The sequence below is a fragment of the Staurois parvus genome, unplaced genomic scaffold (assembly GCF_062004578.1).
Source record: "Staurois parvus isolate SC_StPar_1 unplaced genomic scaffold, SC_StPar_1.0 ptg000387l, whole genome shotgun sequence".
NCBI lineage: Eukaryota > Metazoa > Chordata > Amphibia > Anura > Ranidae > Staurois > Staurois parvus.
Genome location: NW_028318183.1, coordinates 7,265,413 through 7,291,337, shown reverse-complemented (window position 1 = coordinate 7,291,337; position 25,925 = coordinate 7,265,413). Strand labels below are relative to the sequence as shown.

General features: G+C 40.9%; 1 protein-coding gene across 2 annotated transcripts in view; it reads left to right on the top strand.

Moving 5' to 3' along the window:
- The window catches only part of LNX2 (ligand of numb-protein X 2), a 168,373-nt gene that overhangs the window by 103,686 nt on the left and 38,762 nt on the right, over nt 1–25,925 (top strand). For both annotated transcript variants that reach the window (XM_089685838.1, XM_089685837.1), the window contains exon 3: nt 9,721–9,962. In XM_089685838.1, the coding sequence (XP_089541964.1) occupies nt 9,721–9,962 (242 nt within the window). The remainder of the gene's footprint in view (nt 1–9,720; nt 9,963–25,925) is intronic.

Here is a 25,925-nt window from a genome sequence, read left to right as displayed (position 1 = left end):
TAAGCCTACAAGCACAAGGAAACATGTCATACATCTCGTGCTTGATTGCCAGGTTATGTAACACCGGACAATGCAACAATTTATTTCAGCATTGCTTAATCCTTTTCCAGTCTCAGAATTGGGGGGCCAGATTATCAACCTAATTGGAGCGAGGTTAGCTAATATGATGGACCTGTTCAGGAGACTGATGAAATCAACACAATCTGTGCTGGCAATCATTATGCTCATCATAGTGACCTCGTATCAGGACACAAATTAAGATGACTGCTCATTGTTCCAGTCAGAGGGACCTATTTAACCAGTAACAATCATTTGCCCCCTCTGTCGGTATGCTGCAGATTCATTGTGTATTGATTACAGTAAGATTTTCTGTATGGACAAGGCGTTTATAAAAGTAGCCTTGTGGAAATATGCAATTATTGAAACTCTAAAATTTCGAGTTCCTATTCCAGGCAAGAGGCTAAATACATAGTTGAGTTATGGAAACTGTTTTACCAGTCACAGGACTATTAAAGGATAAGTTAATCTTTCTTAACATGTACACCCGTATTCAGGTAACATGTTACTAAATGAGCAGCCCACACACCCCAGCCAAAGTGCCCGTATGGGGCTCCGCCTACCCAGCAACGTCCTTCATTCACAGAGTTCTGTGAATGGGAGGACTACAACTACCATCAGCCATCACGGCTGTTGCCTTGTTCTCAATTAACGACCAGGGCGCTGGTGAGTGCTCTAGTAGTTCATTGATTCTTCTTGTCATTCAGTAACTGGGGCAGAGAGCTACATTTACACTGCCTAATTCTGTTTAATATAGTGATCCACGTACCCTTGCCAGACAACACAGGCAGATCCTCACCTTCCAATACAGCACAGTACACACACGCAACTTTTCGAATGGATAATAGAGAAGCAGCAACACACTGAGACAACATTTCTCTGCTCTTACCTCCTGTTGGCATGGGACCATCCTTCTTGCTGTTATTACAAGAGGCTGTTTTGGTTTGAGTTCTTCATTTTGTTGTTCCTCCCTCAAGCCCAGACTAACATGTGACTTGTGTTGAGTTTCAGCTCTTTCTGTAGGATTCCAGCTGGGAAATCCCAATCATGTTCTCTGGGTCTGTTTCAGGCGCTTCTCCCACTACTGAATGTGTCTGGTACAGCTCCCAGGGAAACCTCTCTGGTTGCCAGATGGGCATGCTCCTCAGTCTGCTAAGAAATATAAAGCCCAGGTAATCAGGTTTGCATATACAGCTTTGCTTTCCTTGCTGTAAAAAAAAAGGGTCTGTAAGAAGCAGACTTCTCAACAATCCACTGATTTGTCTAGTACTACTTTGCATCACGTATACTCAGGGTCCCAAGGTACCTGAACTCCTTCCTGTGGTACTTTGTGCCAATGGAGGGAGCATTCTAGTTCTTTGTGAAAAAACGTAGTATGTCCGGACCCTTGTTACAGTCATAAAGTAAAAAATAAAAATATTTAGTGAATTTATTTATTTCAGGTACTTGTATAGCGCCGTCAATTTACGCAGCGCTTTACACATATATATTGTACATTCACATCAGTCCCTAACCCTCAAGGGGTGTACAATCTAAAGTCCCTAACTTAAATTCATACATACACATACTATGGACAATTTAGACAGGAGCCAATTAACCTACCAGCATGTCTTTGGAGTGTGGGAGGAAACCAGAGTACTGGGATTCAAAACAATGACCCTAGTACAGCCAGGCGGAAGTGCTAAACATTTAGCCACTGTGCTGTGAATTAAAAAAAAAAAAAAAGTAAAAAAATCAGAGGAAGTCACATTAATGCACTTGCTGTTGAAACTGCTTTCTATTTAAAAAAAAAAAAAAAAATCTGTTTTTTTTTTGTTTGTTTTTTTCTTACCTGCACAGACCCTGTAACATCATCAAAAGCCTCAAGACCTTCACTGCATCTTAGCAGCTGAGAAACAAGAAAATAACAAAAAATGGCTTAGAAGAGGCCATTTCCAGTGCTAAAATATATATATATTTTTAATACAGAGAGGAATGCCTTTATTGGCCAAGATTCTTCATTTGCGCAAGACATTACATTTGTGTGCCAGCTTAAAAAAAATCACACATTTTACACAGGTCTAGATATATTTGGTATTTATTAACTCAGCACATCTTTATCATTTTATTGACATTTTGTAGATTAAGTTTCTGTACAATAAAATGTAATGTAATTTCCCCAAAAATATAGCTTCGATAAACAATTGTATCCTGAGGCATGCAAAATCACGGGAAATTTCATAATGTCTGTAATGGGAGTTTCATTGTATATGTGACTAATACAAAAATTGGGGTGGCAGTAAAAGGTTTAATATAATTTTGTTCATCTTTAAAGATTATTTCTGTTGGCTCACAGGAGTATTTAAGTTTATACTAGTTGATTCTGCAGAAAGTATATAAAAGAAAGGACAGAGGTCATATCTGTAGATCTGGGAAAGCTGGTACTGTGCTCACATTTTTTTTTTTCTTTCTGGGAAAGCTGAAGTAGAGATTAACAACGGGTTTATGATTCCACAGACAAATGTAAGAAAATGAAAATGTACTGTAGATTTTACTAAGAAGAAGACTAGATAAAATGCACAATGTATCCAGTTTGCACTGAATTTTTTAAATTTCTTTTAGTAGTTTGTTTTTGAAGTTTATCTAAAGCCAAAACCTTTTTCCTGGTGCCTCCATGGCAGCATACCTGTGATAAGCTCCACCATAGACTCCTCCCTCAGGACCAGTGAATATATAAAAGAAAGGATTAAGGTACCCCCAGCATTCTCCTTTTGTTCCCTCATACCTTATGGTCTGTGAATGTTAGTTGGTCGTCCTTACCTCTGCCTTGGTTCAGCCTCTCCAAATCACAGTCCCTACTCTTGGGCAGCTAAAGGCATTGATAAGGTAGGGGAGTCCCTTCTGGGGGTCTTTTGGGACAGCACCTGTCACTTATCCAGAAGTACTATGTCTGCCAACAAGTTCATGACATTTGCTATGGACAGAGAGAGCAGCTATTCCTGTCCTTTCTTCATGACTTTCCATGCGCTCACGCACTCTCCTTATCTGTCCCTCTGTTTTTCTGTGATCCTGCTCTGACTCTCATCAGGTACATCCCCCCCCCTCTGCTTTCTCTTTTTTTTGCTTTTTGTTTTTCCCTCCCCTATAGAGCCGGTGCGCTCCCCTCTTGGGCACGGACGCCTGGCATGACTGAGCTGGCCGGCGGGATCCTACAGCCGCTGGTTTTCGCATGCGCCGTGCGGCTCGACTCTACAGCAGCCGTCTTCATTATGGGCAAATAAGCTATTTTTGCCCTTACTTGAATTCCTATTTCTTTCCTCCCGGGATGGGGGAGGAATTTGTTTTGCTTTACCCTGTCCCTTCCACTATTTAGTGCCGGAAGCTTTAGTGTGGCCTTGTGCGGCTTCGGTGGAGGCCAGCCTTGCTGAGAGCTCCTGGAAGTATCGCCAGTATTCACCTGTGGTAAGTCTTTTTTTTTTTCTCTTCCCTTCTTCCTTTCTCCCATACACCCTCCTTTTATTGTTTCCTTTTTCTTTTCCGAAAAATGAAGGGGAAATGCAGTAATCTAAATCCTCTTCCTGTCTTATAGCTGCTCTTTTTGCTCTCTGCCTGAGATGAGCCATTCGCCGCCCGAACAAGACCCTCCTCAACATCAAAGGTAAGGGCTTACGGCTGGGTAAGTAAAAAAAGAGTGCGCTTATGCTGGTACATTTATATATTTCAGCCCTGTACGCCAGAAGAGGTCCAAGAGGACATCCAGGCGCCATGAGGAATCCAACGAGGACAGCCTGAGCCAAGCTCGATCTTCCATATCCAGATACCATTCGACTGGGGCATGTTCTTCTGCCAAAAGACAATGATCCTCATGCTTCCCAAGTCCTAGATCTCAAAAATGCTGGGCATGTGAAGCCACCTCTACCGGGCAAGCTAGTCTGCAGAGACTGTTTCAGGGACTATGCAGCAGGAAGGCACAGGGAGCCAGCAGGCTGCGGACCTACTAAAAAAAAGTGGTCAAAGATTCACTTGCAGAGCTAGTAGCAGCTAATCCGTCACAACTATCATCACAGCTTCCTCTGGAAGAGGCATCAGACGCGCTACTACCAGGCCCATCCTCGTGCTAATCCTCTCACCCTATAGCGACCGGCCGTCTAGACAATCTGGAGAAGACAATTCCTCGGATGAATCAGATCCTTCAGGCTCTAGCTTTTCCCTGGTTCAGCCTTATATCCAGGCAGTCAAGCTTACCATTGGTTGGGAAGAAACTGATTCCCCAGCAAGGAAATCAAGGAACTATTTCCCATTTCTTAAAAAGCGAATCTCCTTCTTTCATCTCATGGATGAAATCAGGGATGTTCTAGAAGGAGAATGGAAAAGGACAGAAAAGATTTTGTCTCAATTGCCTGAGCAAGCTATATATCTATCAGAAGCATACTCCAGAATGTTGGATGGTCCACCAGCAGTGGATGCAGCTGTGGTCCGCTTAACAAAAAACATAACATTACCTATGGATGACTCAACCTTGTTTAAAGACCTCCTAGACAGACGAATAGATCTTGACCTAAAGAGGGCCCATCAGATAGGCAGAAATGCTTTCAAGCCAGCAATTGCGCTGACATCTGTCTCCAATGCTTTGCTAGTATGAACAGACAACATATAGGTGGCTATCCAACAGGGAGTTCCCAAGGAAGACATAGTCAAGGCTTTGGATGAGCTCAAGCTCTAGGCTGACTTTATTGGTGAAGCAGCTATCGATACAATAAGATCTTATGAAAGATCAATGCTGCATGCCGTAATGGCAAGGCGGGCCTTATGGTTGAAGCCGTGGGCAGCCAACATGGCATCAAAACAAAATTGGTGTAAAATCCCTTTCGATGGCAAAGCACTGTTTGGAGGAAGGCTGGAAAAGGCCATTTCCCATGTTACAGGGGGAAAATCTGGCCTGTTAACCCAAGACAGAAGTCCTGGGAATTTACTTCAAAATTTCAGCAGTTCAGGGGCAAAGATTATAGGCAGTTCAGACAAGTCAGAGACTCAAAGGCCTGGAGAGGCACATAATCCACTTTTTTGAGGACCCACAAACAAAAGGCTCTACCTAACCTGCAGGACACCACCAAATCCTTTTGACGCCAGGCCATCCTTGGCAATCCCAGTAGGAGCCAGACTGAGGCATTTTGCCAGGGTTTGGATGCAAAGATGCCTAGATCCCTGGGTGGTCTTGACAGTTCAGTTCAGACACTTCTGAGCTTTCTCAGACTGGCCACCTCACAACTTTTTCACCCCCACGTGAATACCAGAGTCTCCTCAGAAGAAAGAGGTACTTCTTTAATTTCTGGATTCCCTAGAGGCATAGCAGGCAGTAATACTGGTTCTTCCATCCGAGAGGTACTCAGGTTTTTACTGCAACCTATTTCTGGTATCCAAAAGGAATGGCGGTTAGAGACCAGTAATAGACCTCAAGAAATTAAACCATTACATGCTCTTGGAGAGCTTCAAGATGGAATCACTGTAGACTATTATCCACGTTGTACAACCTGGGGACTGGATGCTGTCAGTGGACCTTCAAGACACGTACTTGCATATACCCATACTCCCACCTTTTCAGAAATATCTAAGGTTTGCAGTCAGCCAGATTCATCTGCAGTTCCAGAGTTTGCCCTTTGGTCTATGTACTTCTCCCAGAGTCTTCACAATGTACTGATCGCAGTCCTAGCCCCATTACGGGAAGTTGGGCTCAGGGTATATCACTACCTGGCCGATGTCCTACTACTAGCGAAAAATCCATCCCAACTAACAAAACACAGGGAAGTTCTGATTTCCATACTATCAGAGTCCACATGGGTGATAAATCAAACAAAAATTCAACTTATCCCAACACAGCAAATGATTTATCTAGGTGCCCTGTTCGACGCTTCCAAGGGGTCAGTGTCCCTTCCGCCTCAGAAAATGACAGCCATCATACGGAAGATGGAGAAAGTGAGGACACGATCCCACCTGATAGCCTCGAGCTGCCTGAGTCTGATAGGGATGATGTCAGCATGTATCCCAATTCCATGGGTCCACTGGCACCTGAGGCAATTTCTATTAGAATTTCTAAGATCATGGAACAAGCTTTACCTATCCCAGCCCATATTTTTGACAAGTCTGATGCACAGGGGACTACGGTGGTGGACGAAGAAAGAAATGCTTGTAAGATCGCGTCCATTGGGGTAGCTCTACTGGACCATAGTTACAACAGACGTCAGTGCGATTGGCTGGGAGGCACACTGAAACCAGGTGTCAATTCAAGGAAAATGGGCATTTCTCACAAAAAGAATCATCTCAAATCTTCTGGAAATTTGAGCAGCTTTTCTCGCTCTGATAGCCCTGGAGTTTCAAATCAGACGCAAGCCAGTCCTTCTCCGAATGGACAACAGGGGACTCACAGTAGGTCCTTATTGAGAGAAGTGGAACCCATCATCCTTTTGGGCAGAAAGGAATTTAATGCAATCTATCTGTCAGGTTACCTGAATACGAAGGGGGACCTTTTGTCTCGAAAACTTGTGGATGCCAATGAATGGTCTCTGCATCCCAAGATATTCGATTGGATTGTGAATCTGTGGTGTCTTCCCGATCTGGATCTCTTTGCTACAGCAGACAACTCCAAGGTGCCGAGGTTCATTTCACGCCTACATCACCCCCAAGGCAGAAGCAATGGATGCCCTCTCGAGTCCGTGGGTATGCAGCCTGGCCTATGCATTCCCCCACCCCCCGACCTCTCATCTTGGAGTTCCTTTCAGGACTTCTGATGAAAATCACAACAGTGATAGCAGTCCTACCGTACTGGCCAAGACGTCCATGGTTTCATGTAGTGGTGGTTCTCAGTGTTCGCTCACTGATAAAAACCTAACTCATACCTTTTTCTTCTGTGTCAGAATCAGCACACACATCCGAATCCTCACAAATTGAATCTTCATATATGGTTGTTGAAAGGCAGAGGCTCCAGGCCCTAGGATGTTCTTCGGAGGTTATTTTGACTCTACTCAAAGCCAGAAAACCCTCTACAATTAATATATATGACAAGGTTTTGAACAAGTGTAAAGCTTTTTAACTAACAGGAACTTCAATCCAGATCTGCCCTCCACTTTTCAGCTTCTTGACTTCCTCCAGGCAGGCCTTAACCTAGGTCTGTGCCTGAGCACCTTAAACGTGCAGGTGACAGCGATCTCGGTGGCAACAGACAAGAGGTGGGCCGAAGATTCGCTTGTGGTCCAATTCTTCAAAGGCGTTAAGAAGATACATCCACCTGTCAAAAAAACTTTTCCCACCTGGGATCTGTCTGTAGTCCTAGAGGCTTTATCTAGCCAACCCTTTTCTCCATCCGAATTAGCTTCTTTGTGGAATCTGACTCTAAAAGTGGTCATTCTAATAGCAGTGTCATCTAGTAAAAGAGTGTCAGAACTTCAAGCCCTAGGGGCGGAAGAGGACTACATTACTTTCTACCCAGATAGGGTAGAACTTAAAACACTACACAGATTTGTTCTGAAGGTTTCTTCATTTTCCAGTCTTTCAGAACCATGGGCTCTGCCAACCTTTTCAGACACTGAATTGGGTACCTTCCATGAGCTCGACATTGCCGTTGTGTTAAGGTGTTATTTTCAAGCTACAGCATCCTTTAGGGATTCGACTAATCTATTTGTCATCCCTTGCGGCAAATAAAGGGAAAGGAGGCTTCATCAAGAACAATTGCTTCATGGATAGTCAAGTTAATTCATAAGGCGTACAGGGCCAGGGGTTTGGAACCCCCTCTTCAATCGTGGCGCATTCGACCAGGTCTGTCTCCACTTCATGGGCAGCTAAGGCAAATGTATCTATCGAGACATCTGCAGAGCAGCTACGTGGTCATTCCAACACATTTATGAGGCACTACATAGTGGACCCAGGGGCTCTCTCATCTGTAGAGTTCAGCAGACAAGCTATCAGGGCTGCCGTTGCGTTTTCAAAATGAAAATCCTCCTATTTTTTGAATAAACCGTTTTCTAAGCATGATCCCACCCATTTCAGCTAGATATTTATCACAGGTATGCTGCCATGGAGGCACCAGGAAAACCGAAAATTGTACCATACTTACCTTAATTTTCCTTTTCTGGTGCCTATCCATGGCAGTATACAATCCCGCCCTTGGTATTCTACATTACAGAGAATGTTGGGGGTACCTTAATCCTTTCTTTTATATATTCACTGGTCCTGAGGGAGGTGTCTAAGGTGGAGCTTAATACAGGTATGCTGCCGTGGATAGGCACCAGGAAAGGAAAATTATGGTAAGTATGGAACAATTTTCTGTTTTATTTCTATTTTGGATAGAGTGGGTAATGTTAAAACTCCTGGTAATTTTTACTTTTGTCATGTGTTCCAATCAAGAGATTTTCCTTTCACTTCCTGACCCATAGCACAACAGGAATGTGGGTCAAATCTCCTTTTAGACCATTGTCACCTAAACAAATGTTTCCCTTGGAAGATTATTCTACTTTTCTTGTTCTGGTAGCAACTCAAAATGTTTATTTTTTTTCTTCACTTACAGTTCTTTTGCTATTAGCTACCAAGACAGAGTGAATATCCCTAGCAGGGATACAGATGGTAAAACTTAGATTGGTTCTAATCTTTCTAAAGTCTATCCAAAACTAAGAAACGTTGCACTCTATGGTCAAAAAGTTTGTGTATACCTGCCCATTACATCTCTATGGGCTTGTTTAATGTCCCATTCCAAAACCATTAACATTTAAAATGGAGTTGGTTCCCCTTTTGCAACTCCTAACTGCCTTCACTCTTCTGAAAAGGCTTTTCACATGATTTTGAAATGGGTTTGTGGGAATATGTGCCAATTCAGCCAAAATAATATTTGTAAGGTCAGGTGCTGATGTTGTACAAGAAGACCTTTCTCACAGTTGATGTTCTAATTTATACCAAAGGTTTTGAGTAGGGTTGAGATTAGGTTTCTGTGCATGGCAGTCAAGTTTCTCCATACCAAATTTGTAAGACCGTGACTTTGCAGACCTGGCTTGGTTTACAGGAGCACAGTCATGCTGAAAATGGAAATTGCCTTTCTAAAAAGTGTTGCTACAAGGTTGGAAGCACACAATTGTCTAAGGTCTTTCTATGCTCTAGCATTAACAATATATTTCAATGCAAACAGCTGAATTCAATCATTTGAAATGTCTGTTTATTTTGACCATTTGAACAGGTGTGATGGTCAGGTGTACACAAACTTTTGGCTATATGGTATATAAACAGTTCAGGTCATCAAAAGAAGCACAGAGCAAATGTCTGTTTTTTCAGCAGAAATGCCTACGCAAAGCCATGGGCTGTATAATGGCACATAGAAAGTGTTTAGAAGCTCAGTTAGAAATAGAAGTCCTTTTTTTTTATCCAAAACTATACTGATTTTCTATGACAAAATGACAGGTACAAACTGAGCTGATGGCACTGTCCTACCTAAAATACACTATTGGCCAGTGATTCTGGCACTCACTAGTCTGAAGTAGACCAGTTGTCTCGAGCAGTTGCTGTGTATTATCTTCATACCATTTGAATTGAACAGCAATGGTCTTGATTTTGAAGCATACTGTCTAAAGTGACTGGTACCAGTTTTCATATTACATTGGCGTATTAATTCCAAACATGCATGGTAAAGGTATCCTCTACTTCCAGGTGTCCAGGAGCTTCACATCGGAGACAAGTGTTAGATCAGAGAAAAGCCAGCAAGCTGCAAATAGACATTGAAGCAGAAAATATTCCAGCTGTAATTGATCATCCAACAACTGTATCTCCAGATGTGGACAAGGCTGGGACAGCACTACTGGAGAGAAACTCAACTCCAACTGTGCTTCCTGTGTGGTCAGATGAACAAGGATTTGATAATCCTGCCTTCGAGGAAAGCACCGTGTCTGAGAGTATGTATAGCAACACACTCTTGTCTTTAACTGAGAAAAAAAACTCCCACAAGATTAAAATACGTGCTTTGTACAGTTGTGAGGCAGGAAGCTGAAGTATGCAAGCTCTTGTCACCTAATGTGAAAATTCAGGCAAAAATCATAATCTCAGAATTGTGTCTTTGATGCTCAATGGTTTGATTCTCCTTTCTCTTATTAGATATAATTGTGCAAAGACCTATACCATGTGTCCAAAACTTTGCAGACACCTGACCATTATACCTGTATGAACTTGTTGAACACCTTGTCCCAAAACTATGAGTACTAATATGAAAGTGGTCCCCACTTTTCTGGAAGAAGAGTTTTTGTGCCCATTCAGTCAAAAAACCATTTTTTTAGGCACATGTTAGAGAAGAAAGCTTGCAATTGGTATTCTAATTCATCCTAAAGATGTTTAATAGGATGAAGTCAAGAGTTTTGTGCACTTGAGTTCCTCCACACCAAACTCAAACTATGTCTTTACGGAGCTGGCTTTGTACACATACTTGAAATCAATAATTTAAAGGGGTTTCCACATACTTTTGGTCGGTAAGTGTAAGTGTGATGTTCAGGTGTCCACAAACCTTTAGCCATATAGTATACCTAGATCTATTTATCCTGTTCCAACAAGCTATGTTCAGGAGTACTCTATGATTTCATAAACCCCACCTGACTGACTCTTTGTTTGAATCAAGACCTCCAAAGCTGCTCCTATGGTTTACTGATCCTCACAAGCCAGATGATGAAATCTGCTCAAAAGCAATGTCTAACTTTTTTGAGTCTTTTTATTGTTGTCCTTAGAAGGTATTATGCCTTAAATTACTTAAAAATGGCCGCAACTTACTAAATTGGACTAACAGGCTTTATAATTCTAATATGTACATACACTATATTGCCAAAAGTATTGGGACAGCCCTCCAAATCATTGGATTCAGGTGTTCCAATCACCTTCATTGGCAGCAGGTGTATGAAATTGTCACGACTATGGCGGGTAGCTCTATAGACCCACAGCTTAGGGTTCCCCAGGGCACGGGGTCTAAGCCCCAGTCTACTTGTTCACCAGAGTCCCTGATGGTGGGGATGGACTTGGAGCAGGCTGGGACCAGGTCGCGGCCCCCAGGTACATCCAGCCGAGGTAGAGAGGACCGCTAGCGGAATCGGGGTACAATGTGACTATCACGTACCGGATTGGGGAGCCTGAAATGGAGAGAAGGCATCCTCTTACAACTCCCGCTCGGAGCTCCTGAAAGTGGGAACAAGGGTGCAGAGCCAGGAGGGGCAGGAGTGCCGTGTAGATCTTTCAGCTGTCAGTAGGTAGCTGGGAACCCAGGAGATCCGGACACAAGCCAGGTGCGGTTGCAGGAACGTAGGTGCAGCAGCAGGAGAGTATGATCGCTGGCAAGATGCAGGTCAGGTGCAGATGCAGACAGAATCATACAGCAGAGTCGGGCAGATAAGTACAAGAGGAGCAGGCAGGAGAGTGGTCAGGGATAGCCGTGGTCGGTGCAGGCGGAGTTCTTTCTATGCGGGTATACAGAGTGCAGGTATCAGGATCAGAATCAAGCAATGTGTACAGGAACGTATCTAGACCAGAAGCCAGTGATTCTACATTGAAGCAGGTTTAAATAACATGACGTCTGACATGACGTGGGCGCTTACTGTGCATGCGCGAGCTTTCCACGCTACCGCACATGCACAGCCGCACACGCCTGCGCACTCGCACCGCTGCTACTCGAGGGGATCCGTCGCCGTTGCACCGCTGCACGGCAACAGGAGCGCTGACAGAAATCAAGCACCTAGGCATGCAGACTGTGCAATAAGTCCATCCGTGAAATTTCCTTGCTACTAAATATTCCACGGGCAACTGTTAGTGGTATTGTAACAAAGTGGAAGCAACTGGAAACAGCAACTCAGCCACAAAGTGGTAGGCCATGTAAAATGAAAGAGCAGAGTCAGTGCGCAGAAGTCACCAACTGTCTACAGAGTCAATAGCTAAAAACCTCCAAACTTCGTGTGGTCTTCAGATTAGCACAACAGTGCATAGAGAGCTTCATAGAGTGGGGTTCTATGGCCGAGCAGCTGCATCCAAGCCTTACATCACAAAGTGCAATGCAAAGCGTTGGATGCAGTGACGTAAAGTACACCGCCACTGGACTCTAGAGCAGTGAAGACGTGTTCTCTGGAGTGACGAATCACTCTTCTCTGTCTGGCAATCCAATGGACGTTTTGGAGTTTGGCGGTTGCCAAGAGAACGGTACTTTCCTGACTGCATTGTGTCAAGTGTAAAGTTTGGTTGAGGGGGGATTATGGTGTGGGGTTGTTTTTCAGGGGTTGGGTTTGGCCCCTTAGTTCCAGTGAAGGGAACTCTTAAGGTGTCAGCATACCAAGACATTTTGGACAATTTCATGCTCCCAACCTTAAGGGAACAGTTTGGGGATGGCTCCTTCCTGTTCCAACATGACTATGCACCAGTGCATAAAGCAAGGTCCATAAAGACATGGATGAGCGAGTTTGAGGTGGAAGAACTTGACTGGCCTGCACCTCAACCCGACAGAACGCCTTTGGGATGAATTCAAGCAGAGACTGCGAGCTAGGCCTTACCGTCCAACATCAGTGCCTGACCTCACAAATGCACTTCTGGAAGAATGGTCAAACATTCCCATGGACAAACTCCTAACCCTTGTGGACAGCCTTCCCAGAAGAGTTGAAGCTGTTACAGCTGCAAAGGGTGAGCCAACTCAATATTGAACCCTCAGGACTAAGACTGGGATGCCATTAAAATTCATGTGCATGTAAAGGCAGGCATCCCAATACTTTTGGCAATATAGTATATGCACTATACTATTACATAAATACTTGTCCAAGGGCCCAACCACCCCAGATATACCTTCTCCGCTATAGAAAGGACTTGCAGATTTGGTAGAAAAAAGCTTAAAAGGGAACGTTTTTTAAAATAGATTTTCAGATAAACATATTAAAAGGGTTAGCTTCCGGTAAATAATTATATCAATGTGTGTTATTGTTTTAAAAACTTTGTTTCTATGTATAATTTTCAACTTTGTGTACACATACAGTAGGCAGCCATATTTGTTCATTACATACTCAGACCCTGCTTCCCACTATTGCATACATGCTCCTTCTATCAATGCAAGTCTATAACTTGTCCAATTCTTTAAAAGCAATGCACTGCCTGTGTGGCTAATGATTTAACTTGACATTTGTTAAAGTAGGCAATATAATTGCACTGAGCCACTTAGAGCTCCCTCTAGCAGTTAATCTACAAATCTCTATATATAATACAATAACAAAAATATGTAAGTGCAACCCTGCAAAAACGTGAAAGCGGTATAAAAATTACTTTAAGATGCACTGCATTATTAACTTAAAATCTACTTTGACAGAAAATACACATGGTTGATGAAAATGCACTATACTTTTCTTTGAAACTACTGATGCCTAAAATTGTATTATGTTAAACATCAATTGTAAATGTTGCTGTTCAGGCCATTTGATGATATACTGGGCACAGGCAATCTATATGGGAGAACAATACATGATATTGTTTGTTAATTGAGGGTACTATAGCTAAGCCTTGTTTCCTTTTAACATCATATAAATTTATCCAGAAGTGGTATTTCCATTCTTTAGTGTAAATTCATGTATCCATTGTTTGCTCCCTAGATGAGAAAGCAGCTGCAGTTGTAATTATCGTTCCCTTGTCTTTCAGTGTGTACACAAAGCAGTTTAGATCTCAAGGTCAGGTGCTGGAGAAGTTTCCTTTCCTGTTTACACTGCAGTGTTATATATTTAGCAATACACAATGTGGGAAACTACAAAAGCAATTATAACTAATCTCCATAGTCATATTCATCTGATAGAAAATAATGCCTTTAGTATATGCTATTAACTGTAGTGCCAAAATAAACAAACCATTTATTTTACACTGATAAGGCTGTGTCAGAAATCTAAAAGGCTTTTTGGACAGCAAAATAACTAGCCTTATCACTCTTATGCTAAAATCAGAATGACTGTGATTACTATACATTCCAGCTAGGCTCTTTCCTGAGGCAACATTCAGAAACGGGTGACTTAAGCCATAGATCGAAAATTCAGTCCATCACTGGACCTTCAGAAACATGTTCAATATACTACACTTGCTGAGCAGGGTGTCCTGGTCTCCAGAGGACATCCCTCAGTTGCCATTGGGAATTGTCAATTCAGCTCTGCTATACAGCAGGTGGGTGGCCATTGTGTTGAACACATGTGGTTCAACTCTAATCATGACACAGTTATACACATTCAAAGAACAGCTTGTTTGAAAGCCAGCTTACCCACCTATATGTTTTTAGGAGGAGACCAGAGCACCTGATGGGAACTAACTCCCCAACTTAACACCCCATGTCCACAGGTACACTCAACACTACCCTTATTCAACATTGCTACTACAGACGAAGTTGCTAAACGTCTTTCTAATGCCCATCTAACCACCTGTCCCCTGGACCCTATTGCCTCTCAAATACTGCAGTTATCCTACACTCTCTTAACTCACATCTTCACTCTCTCCCTGTCTTCTGGCACCTTCCCCGACACTGTAAAACATGTACTAATCACACCTATACATAAAAAGCCTTCATTGGACCCCACCAATCTTAACAACTTATGCCCCAGCTCCCCTTTTCCTCCAAACTCCTTGAACGCCTGGTCTATAACCAACTGAGCAACCACTTCATCAAGAATAACCTTCATAATCCCCTTCAATCTGGATTTCGCCCTCAACACTCCACAGAAACTGCTCTCCTAAAACTCACAAATGATTTACTAACTGTAAAAACCAATGGATACTATTCTGTATTCCTGTTTCTGGACCTCTTGGCTGCCTTTGATACGGTTGACCACCTCCTCCTCAAAAAAACTTTACTCCCTTGGTATCCGTGACTGTGCTCTTTGTTGGTTCTCATCCTACCTATCCCACTGCACCTTCAGTGTCACTTGCAATTCTACTTCCTCCTCTCCTCTTCCTTTTTCCGTTGGGTCCCCCAAGGTTCTGTTCTTGGACCTCTCCTATTCTCAATCTCCACCTCCTCCCTGGGTAAGCTGATAGCCTCCCATGGCTTTCAGTATCATTTGTACGCTGACGACACCAAAATCTACCTCTCTACCCCTCCGCTCACAACATCCGTTTCCTCACATATCACTAACTTACTGACCGACATATCAGACTGGATGTCACACCACTTTTCAAACTCAATCTATCCAAAACCAAGCTCAAATTATTTCCTCCCCCACGTGCCTCTTCCCCTGATTTCTTTGTCATGATCAATGGCACAACCATCAACCTCTCCCCGCATTCTAGGGTGGTAGGTGTAATCCTGGACTCTGAACTCTCCTTTCAGCACCACATCTAATCACTTTCCAAAGCTTGTCGTCTTAACCTCCGCAACATCTCCAAAATACGCTCCTTCCTAACCAATGACACCACAAAGCTCCTAATTCACTCCCAGGTTATCTCTCGCCTCAACTATTGCAACTCCCTCCTCATTGGCTTACATTTACATAGGATATCCCCCCTCCAGTCCATCATGAATGCTGCTGCCCGACTCATCCACCTTACCAACTGTTCAGTGTCTGCTACCCCTCTCTGCCATTCCCTCAATTGGTTGCCACTCACCCAACAAATTAAATTCAAAATACTAACATACAAAGCCATCCATAATTCGGCCCCCAGCTACATCACTAACCTACTTTCAAAATACCAACCAAATCACACTCTTCGTTCCTCCCAAGACCTCCTGCAATCTAGTTCCCTTGTTCCTCCTCCCATGCTTGCCTGCAGGACTTTTCCCAAGCCCCTTGCATCCTATGGAACTCCCTACCCCAATTTGTCTGACTATCTCCTACTCTGTCCACTTTTAGGTGATCCCTACATACTTTTCTCTTCAGAGAAGCCTATCTTGCCTCCACTTAAAAACTGTACATGTATTTTCTCCATCAACTCATCCCCCAGAGTTATTACCTTTTTGTATCACTTGACCCTCCCCTTTTAGATTGTAAGCTTTAACGAGCAGGGCCCCCTGATTCTTCCTGTATTCAATTGTATTGTAACTGTACTGTTTACCCTCACATTTTAAAGCACTGCACAAACTGTTGCCGCTATATAAATCTAGTAAAATAATAACAATGCAGAAGGAACTGGGAATACCATGTGTGCAGTGCATGTTTTAGCACTTGGTTTTCCAGCCAGTGGTAAGGTCATGGGGAAAAAATAAGTATACCCCATGGAAATTGACTTTTTAAATACACTTGAAGAGGCAAATGATAGTTCTTTATTCAAACCATGCCTACAAATAAAGGTAATGTATGAATTAAAAACCAGGAACATTTTGGCTTTTCAATCATCTATTCAACCAAAATATCAATAGATGTAATGGTATACTGTGAAAAAAGCAATTACACCCTTGTCCTCAGAAGATGGTATTGCCACCTTAGTAGAAATTATTTTTTGTAATTATTTTGCATAACCATTTTAAGTCTTTGACATTGACTTGGTAAAATGTATGACCACTCCTCCAGGCAAAACTCCTTCAGATGCAAGATTTTTGTGGATTTCCTTGCGTGAACTGTCTTTCAAATTCACCCAAAACAGTTCAATGGAATCCAAAGCAGGGCTGTGACGATAACAGTTCAGACCTCTTAATTTTTTCTGAGCCATTCCGTTGTGGCTTTGCTAGTGTACTTTCTATCATCAACAAGTTGAAAAGTCCGTTCTTGGTTCAACCTTAACTTTTTAGACCTGGCCTCACATTCACCGAGCGCACTTTAATATGCAGAATTCATAGCTAACTTTATGACTGCAGTCTGCTCAGCCCCTGAAACGACAAAGCAACCTCAGACCATAACATATCTACCAACATGCTTCACAGTTGATATAAGGTTATTCTCCTGAAATACTGGCTTCATTTTGCTCCAAACATGTCTACTGTTATTGTTGCCAAATATTTTTTTTGTCAGCAAATACAAGTGAAGGGATGGATTGCTGAACCGACCACAGGAATGGCCTCAGCCGCTGTTCTGGCCATGCCCTCTGATGTGTTTTGCCCCGCCCACCGGGAGCTTGGTAACACACGGGGCAAAATGCGTCAGAGAGCGTGGCCAGAACAGCAACTGAGGTCATTCCTCAACATTGGACATTAGGGAAGCCTATCCTGCCTTCAGCTAATAATGGAATATTCTTTTCCTCCTATCAGTCCATCCCCCACAGTTATTACCTTTTTGTACCACCAGCCCCTCCCTCTTAGATTGTAAGCTCCAAGGAGCAGGGCCCTCCTAACCCTTTTGTATTGAACTATATTGTTGCTGTATGGTTTCCCTTTATATTGTAAAGCGCTGAGCAAACTGTTGGCGCTATATAAATCCTGTATAATAATTGGACTTCTGGGGTTGGTTGAGCAGCATCAATCCCTTCACTTGTATTGGCTGATACTGGAATCGCTTGGACTTGCCAGTGCCCTCTTTTCACTTGCCAGTGAGGTGATCCTTTTCCTTCCATCCATAGCTTGGAGTGGCATAATAAGATATACGTTTCAAAGATTTTCTTTTTATTGATCAGTCCACAGCACATTGTTCCAAAAGGTCTAGTCTTTGTCTATATGTTTAATGGCAAACAGTAGTCTTGCTCTAATGTTTTTAGACAGCAAGGTTTTTCCTGGCACACCTTACATGAAGGTTAAATTGGTGAACTCTCCTTCTGATTGTGGATGCTCGCAGTTTGACCCCCAACTGTTGTAAAAATTACCTGAACACCCTTCTGAAATTTTGGGGTTCATGACATCAGATTGTCAGATTTTGGGTTGAATTTGCTGGCCTTTCCAGCGCTGAACAAATTAACAGTTGTTTAAAATTTACTCCGCTCATATATTATTTTCCTTACAGTGGAATGATTGATTTCAAATCATTTGGCAATCTTTTTAAATCCCTTGCCAGACTCATAGGCATCCACAACTTTCTGTGGCCCTTAGAGACTTGATCTAGGCATGATGACACCACATATGTCAATAGCCAAGAAAACACCAGTCCCTAGATGTTTGAGGTTATTAAAGTGGAACTAAACTCATCGATTTAACTTCTTCACAAAATAGTTACATTCAAGGCATACCATGTGACAGATGTTTATTGCAACTGAACTGCCAAGCCTTCAAATGGCTGGTGCCATAACTGGTCATGTGTAAAGCACCATGTCATCTGCAGATTAGACAAAGGCAAAGATGGCAGCTTCCTTGGCTGTAAAGGTTAGGAGGGTTTAATCCGTCGCTCCTGCTCTCCACTTTTAAACCCAAGTGGCCAGACAACTTTTAACTTTTTTTTTTATTGCTTTTTTTTTCCCTTAGAGCTTTCAAAGTTTGTAAAAGGCCCCCATACATTTTCTGAAAGCACATGACTAGTAGTATAAAAAGAAGGTGCTCCTGGTTTTTAAGGCCCCATGATATTTGCGCAAATGTTTAACAAAACAATATTTTTGCTAAAAATACACAAATTTCATTAGCATATACAAAAACAGAAACTTTTACAAAATTCCTGCTAAATCCCTACTAAATATAAAAGCTTAACCTGTTTTTAGTTAATAAATAACAAATATTTGTAAATTTTACATTGTGCCTTTTTGCAAAATGGTGACAATCAAACATATGCAAAAATGTAAATAACCAAATTAATCTAAAAATTAGGTTTGAATTTTTTCCTTACAGATTTTAGAGTTTGCAAAAGACGGGGGGTCTTTTTAGCTAAAATATTGCTATGATAAACCATATATTTTCTGTAAGTATTAGACCGGAAGAATAAAAAGAAGCTACCGATTTTAAAGGTTCTACAACATTTGTGCAAATGTTTAAAAAAAAATTTCTCTAAAAATACACTAAAATCATTATTAGCAGATACAAACACAGCTAATTTTACAAAATTCCTACTAAATATAAAAGCTTAACCTGTACTGAGTTAATAAATACCAGGTATTTGTAAATTTTAAATTGCTCCTTTTTGCGAAATGGTGAAAAATGAATGTATGCCAAATTTCTCTAAAAATCTGGAGATTTTAATTTTTCCCTTACAGCTTTCAGAATTTGTAAAATAGCCCCTACCTAAACCATATATTTTCTGAAATCACATGACCAGTAGAATAAAATGGAGGTGCTACTGATTTTTTTAGGCCCCACAATAGTTGCGCAAATGTTTATCAAATTGTTATTTTCACAAAAAAAACACTAAAATCCTTATCTGCACACATAAACACAACCTAACTTACATAATTCCTGCTAAATTGCTAATAAGGCCTTGTACGCCCATGTAGGGTCGTGTTTACCTGCACAAGGATGCACAATTGTTCTATGCATCCCTGTGCAGGCAGTCCTATTCATATCAGTTGGGATGCAGTGGCTGCAAGGACAGATCTGACATTTGTGCGAGTAAAGGTGCATGGCCCCAAACGCAGACACTGTGTTTTCAGGGACATACACCCACATGTATGTCAAGTTGGGAGCAGTGGCTGTGTCCATGTAGTCACTGCGTCCCAGTTGATATGTATGGAACAACCTGCACAGGAACAGCTGTGCATTCCTTTGCAGCCGTTGTGTCCCAAATGACATCAATGATACTGCCTGCATGGGGATGCATGGAACACCTGTGCATACCAGCACAACTAAGCATGGCCTCACAGTAGTATGCCCTGCGTGAACGAGGCCTTAGACCTTGGTTAGACCTGAGGTTGGGAAGTGGCAAAAATTAGCGGGTGAGCTGCATTTCTGCCGTTGTCCAACCTCCCCCCTTTAAGCCACAATAGGCAGCGGGCAGGGTACTGTGGCCGTGATGTTTTGCGCTCGCGGCAAAGTTGACCCAAATTGTAGTGATGCTGCCCGCCGAACAGTACACAATCACGTCATTCAGGTCAGTGTGGAAGTACCGAAAATGCCCTGCAACTGTGTGCGGCGCATTTGTCAGCAAAATGGGGTTAGGACAGGTAGTGAGGAGGTGTCACATTGCTTCCTAACTGCCTGTCAGTAGCCACTAGAGCATGATCCAAATGTGGATTGGGCTTCACAGGCAAGGGAGATTTAGACACATGTCTAAATCTACCCGTACTATGTTATTTATTTATTTGTTTATTTTTGTATAGGTACAATTAAATTTTTAAAAATGTTTACTATTTAATTTTTTTTTTTTCTGTTGGGGGGGGGGGCTTTGGAGAGACATCAGGGGTCCACACAGACCTCTACTGTACTTTATGAAACCGAGAAAGGGACTGAAAATGGTCCCTTTCTCTGCAGTCTGAGCTGCACTGTAGATGAATGATAGACTCCTTTTCATTCATAAGATGAAACACAGTAAACAGTGTTTACTATATTTCATTCACAAACTGACACATAGTAAACACTGGGGTTTATTCACTAAAGCTGGGGAGTTCAAAATCAGGTGTACTTCTGCACAGAAACCAATCCACTTCCAGGTTTTATTACCAAAGCCTAATTGAACAAGCTGAGGTTAGATGCTGATTGGCTACCATACACAGCTGCACCAGATTCTGAGTGAACTAGCTTCAGTAAATCTCCATCACAATTTATTATGTGTCAATGATTAATGAATAATGGACCTGGCCAGCTGGAAGCAGTGCTGTAGGTTCAAATACTGTACGGACCTGGCAGCAAAAGGATTAATTCCGCTTTTAAGACAGGTTCCACCTGTATACTCCCTACAGAGAGTTCTAATTCTGATCAATGTCTTGGATTTTAAGTTATTTTGATTATGAGAAAATTTACACAATGTGTGGATCACCTTTATTATTAGGCACGGTTTGGTAAAAGATCTGTTTGTATGTTCAAAAATGTTGAAAAAGTCAACAACTTCCATGTGGATTACTTACTATAATACATAACTGTAGGTGTACCTTAGGGTGTACTTCTAGGATCAAGAGTGTTTTCAGTTTGTTAAAGTGAAATGATGATGGTTTTAATTCAATGTAATGAATCATATTAAAACTAACCAGAGAAATATATCTTTTATATATTTAAATAGACAAAGGTTTGTTTGGAGACCATTTATACTTAAAGGTTTGTAGAATTTACTGAGATCTAATAGTGTACAACTCCACGACAGGCTGCAGTTTAGAACAAAACGTGGATAAGGTTGAGCACAAAACGTGGAAGAACTACACCACGCTGTGCAAGCATGCTTTAGTTCTCTGCAGTCTGTCAAAATCACTAAAATGATGGACAAACAGATTACTCCAAGCCCCCTCCTCCTGTTATAACAACATTTTTCTAGCTTTGCGGATATTAGAAAAAGCTTAACATACAGCGTTTACAGGGAAAAGGTCAACTCTTAGCCCCCATGGACCTACAGTAAATTCAGCCCTTATCCTGAATAACAGATTACATGTAATATCTATCTCATATAGCTGTATCAGAGGCACATAGCATAAGTACTAAAAGTAACCTTTATTAGTTCTTCATTATAAATGTTTACATTAAACTCTATAACTACTATTTGGTCTCTCTGCCTTTTTGTATTCTTCAATGTAAAAATCACACTGTCTAAAAATGAGAATACAGGTATATTTATATATTATATTATATTTTTTATATTTTACTAGCAGCATAAACTCTTTTCCCTAATCTTACACCATCTCATACAGCTTCAGTTACTTGATTCTGCCTGTAACATACTATATACTTTATTCCTAAACTACAGTACTTCCTCTATCTCTAGTACTAGATCACTTATAGACGTGCAATTTGTTTGGTTACGAATTGAAATTCGGATGAGATTTTTGTTGTTCAGAGATTCGGATGTATCTGAATTTCCGAATCGCAGTGATAACAAATTTCAACAAATCTGAAATAAATGATGACGAAACGAATGATCTGAATTTGAATTCGAAAATGAATATGAATTTGAAATGGAATCATATTGCAATAATTACAACACGGTATTAAAGTGAAATAAGATGATGATTCCTACTTAGGCTGCTTTATAGAATGGAATATAAAATATAGGAATAGAATAGCATAAAATAGAATAGAAAATTATAGAACCGAAAGAATAGAAACAGAAAAAAAACAGAATGGAATAGAAAATAATAGAAAATAAAAGAATAGAATAGAGTGCAGTAGAGTAGAATAGAAGAGAACAGAAAAAATAAACTAGAATTGAATAGAATAAAACAGAACAAATATAACTGTCATTTGAATTTCGGAAGACAGCTATATTCATTCTATTTTATTCTATTTAATTCTATTCTGATCTATTCTGTTTTTTCTACTATTCAACTCTTATTTTCTATTCTATTTTATACCATTCTATTCTTTTATTTTCTATTCTATTGCATTGTTTTCTATTGTATTCTTTTATTTTCTATTCTAGTCTATTTTATTCTATTCCTTTCTATTCTATTATGTAAAGCAGCCTATGTAGGAATCATCATCTTGTTTCACTTTTACACTTTATTGTATTTATTGGACTATGTTTCCATTTTGAATTCAATTTCATTTTCAAATTTATCTTCAGATAATTTCTAATCGATTTGAAAATAATGAACCTACGAAACAAATTCAAATATACTAAACGAATTCTGAAAACAAATCATTCTAACATAACGAATATAACGAAACACAATTAATAACTTAACGGACGAATCTGAAATGAAACCAATTTTTCCGTTGTGCACATCTCTCATCATTTATCCTGCTAGTTACAATTTTTACCCCTTTCCACTCATCCTCAAATTATATTGCACAGTTCACATCACATGTATATGAAAGTGCCTCTAAAAGCATACCCAACATGTTCTGCCCCAATATTGGTGTCTGTCAGGGGTTAACGTGCCGTAATCATACATGCATTGTGCAGACTATACAGAGAGTCTGCATAGTCATAGCCTGTATAACAATTTATGTGCAGAGAACAAAGACACAGAGACCAATAGTAGTTACATGATTTCATTTAAAGATCTGTATTAAAGTACTAATAGAGGTTACATTTTAGTATTCAATGGGTAGGTTGTAATGTGTGCATCCAAATCAGTGATGTCACAAGTATATCACTTAATAATGAACAGAGGAGTGTGCATATATTTATAGTGGAATTTATTTCTAAGTAAACAGCATCCCGTTCCTTGTCTCAGATGGGCAGAACAGGATTTTATTGTGATATTGGTCAATGCATAAAATCTCCAAGCGCACATCTCCAAATCCTTGGAAAGTATAGAAAGATCTGAGCTATGTTAAAAAGACCTACAACATTTCAAAGAGTTTTCCAGGCTAGCTGAATACAAGTACACTATCAATAGTCCACAATTACGAATATATATGATTCAGCTTGCTTGCTGTTTTCCCCTAACCAAAAAGGCAATCAAGTGGCTGTAATGTGTGCTGATAATTTAACCTTTCTTCTATAAACATATGTGACACCAGGCCCTTGCTGAGATTGTGATCCATTAATCCTCATGTTAGGTTTCAAAGCATGCTTAGTTCAGCAGGACTCACCATGCAGTCAGCCAGTGATGATGATGTTGCGTCTAAAGGTGGGAATACACGATTAGAAAATCGACCGATCAGTCATCCGATGACCGAGAGTCGTTCGTTGGTCGAAATCGTGGCCCATATTAACCAATCAAAAAAATCGTTTGTTGGGCAAAACGTAGTGTTGATGTCTTCCGTACAAGTGGAAGTGATGCAGTGTGCTTGTGACCTTGTAGCCGCGCCCTTCCGGCCAGAACGAGCGATATACACAACAATTACCAGCAATGAGTATAATATCGTTTATTACATTATCTATATACATAAATAGTGATACATAACATATAATATGCAGAATTCTGGTTTCATTATCTCATTAGGCCAATCTACTTTTAACATTTGGATTTTTTGTTCTTTTTTACAAAGTTTCCTTGGACATAAACATTTGGGTTATCTTCTGTTTCCGCTCATGCGTGATAGCGCTTGATAGATTTTTTTCGTACAACCGTCGTACCACCACATAGGAAATCGACAAAAGTTTTCACTGTTGTTCAGCCGGATTTTTTCGTTCACAATATTGTTATCGGTTAAAACATACTGCTCATCAACGAAGAGACAATCGTTCGATCAGTGGTTCCACTAAATTTTTCATACAATTTTCTTATCGTGTGTACGGGGCATAAGGCATCATGGAGGTTGAGTTTTTTTCCATACTAATGATATGTTTATTGGCAAGATCAGTTGCAAATAAAGAAACAATAAATTATCTGTACGAGAAGTTTTTTTTTCAGAAATCAACAGGGGGCTTATTTGACTATATTGGCACGGTCTGCGTTAAATGCAATATTTGTTTAAATGTTTTGTAACAAAGCCAGCAAAGATCTAGGCAGAGATGCAGATGCAAGCTTTTTCTTGCAGTAATCAGAGTGAAATACATTTTCATTTTCCATTGTGCGTCAGCATTTTTTTCATCCTGAGAGCATCTGCATAAAAGTTAAATACACCGGTGTATCTTGTAGCCTTTGGAGATAATCAATCCAGTTTTCCATTAGTATTTTCTGGTGTGTGTGCTTCACAAAGCTCATACACTGTATACAATGTTACAACTCCCCTGGCTGTCTTCAGTTTTATATATTGGTAATAAATTACCTGTCCTTGTGTTTCATGGGAGTCATTAAGAGAAGAGATGATTCCTGGAATACTGTATATCTGCCTGCTGTGTGATGAACATTAAGGCTGATTCTGTGTTTTTTTTTGACAACCTGAAGATAATCTTTCGATGATTATATTTTCAACGTCATCCAGTCTTTATTTAGACCATACTCAGGAGAAGAATTATAGTCATAGCAACATATGCACCTGCTAGAAGGTCCAGCCGCAGGGGGAGGAAGGGGGTCACAACATAGTATTGAGGCATCAACAACTCTTGGGAAAGAATCCGAGTAATCTCTTATGTATAGTTTGACCACTTATGCCAGATGCTGTCATTTACAAAGGTATACCTCCTGTTGAACTTTTCCACATTTGTAGTATAAAAAAGGGACCTAGATGGTGCAAAATGTTTTTTATTCTGTCTGGTTGCAAAGTGCTTAATAGAACTATCTTTGCCTGAATTTTTTAGCTGCAAGTCTTTTCTCTTTTAATAACTTTTTATTAATTTCTCAAAACCTGACATAATGAGCACCCGAGTCACCTACACAGGGGCTAAAGAGAAAGTGACATCAATATCGGACATGATGTGGTGCAAAATACAACTCAAACAATATAAAGAACAGACAAATGAGTGCAAGTCCAGCTGAAATGCCTCACAAGGAGGATAAGCAAATACCCTGCAAGTTGGCTTCCCAGCATGAGTGTAACCCAAAATAAGGAGGGGGGAAGGAGACCCCAGGAAAAAGAAAAAGAAAACCAAGGGGGGGGGGCGCTGATGAGGTGGGAAGAGAGGGGGTAAGAAAGAAGGTAGGTGACATGGACTCAGGACTGCTTCCAGCGTCAATCATAATTGGCCAAAACTGGCTGAGTGCAAGGAGGAAAAGGAATACTCGATCCAAGTTTCCCAAATTTTAAGAAATTTGGAGTGAGATTTTCAAGATACTGGACATCTCTTCATTGATCATTAGTGCACAGAACTGTACTGGAACACAACAAAACACATAAAAAATGCTGCAAAATGGCGTGTGATGTGAACTGTAAGCAAAGATGCACCTGGAATTCATCTAAGGTGAGTTTTTGTGGTGTGAATGGGCCCTTAACCACTTGCCCTCCTGAAGATTTACCCCCCTTCCTGACCAGGCCATTTTTTGTGATACGGCGCTGCATTTCTTTAACTGACAATTGCGCGGTCCTGCAATGCTGCACCCACGTGAAATTTACATCCTTTTTTTCCCACGTATTGAGCTTTTTCTCGGTAGTATTTGATTGCCCGTGTATTTTTAATTTTTGCGCT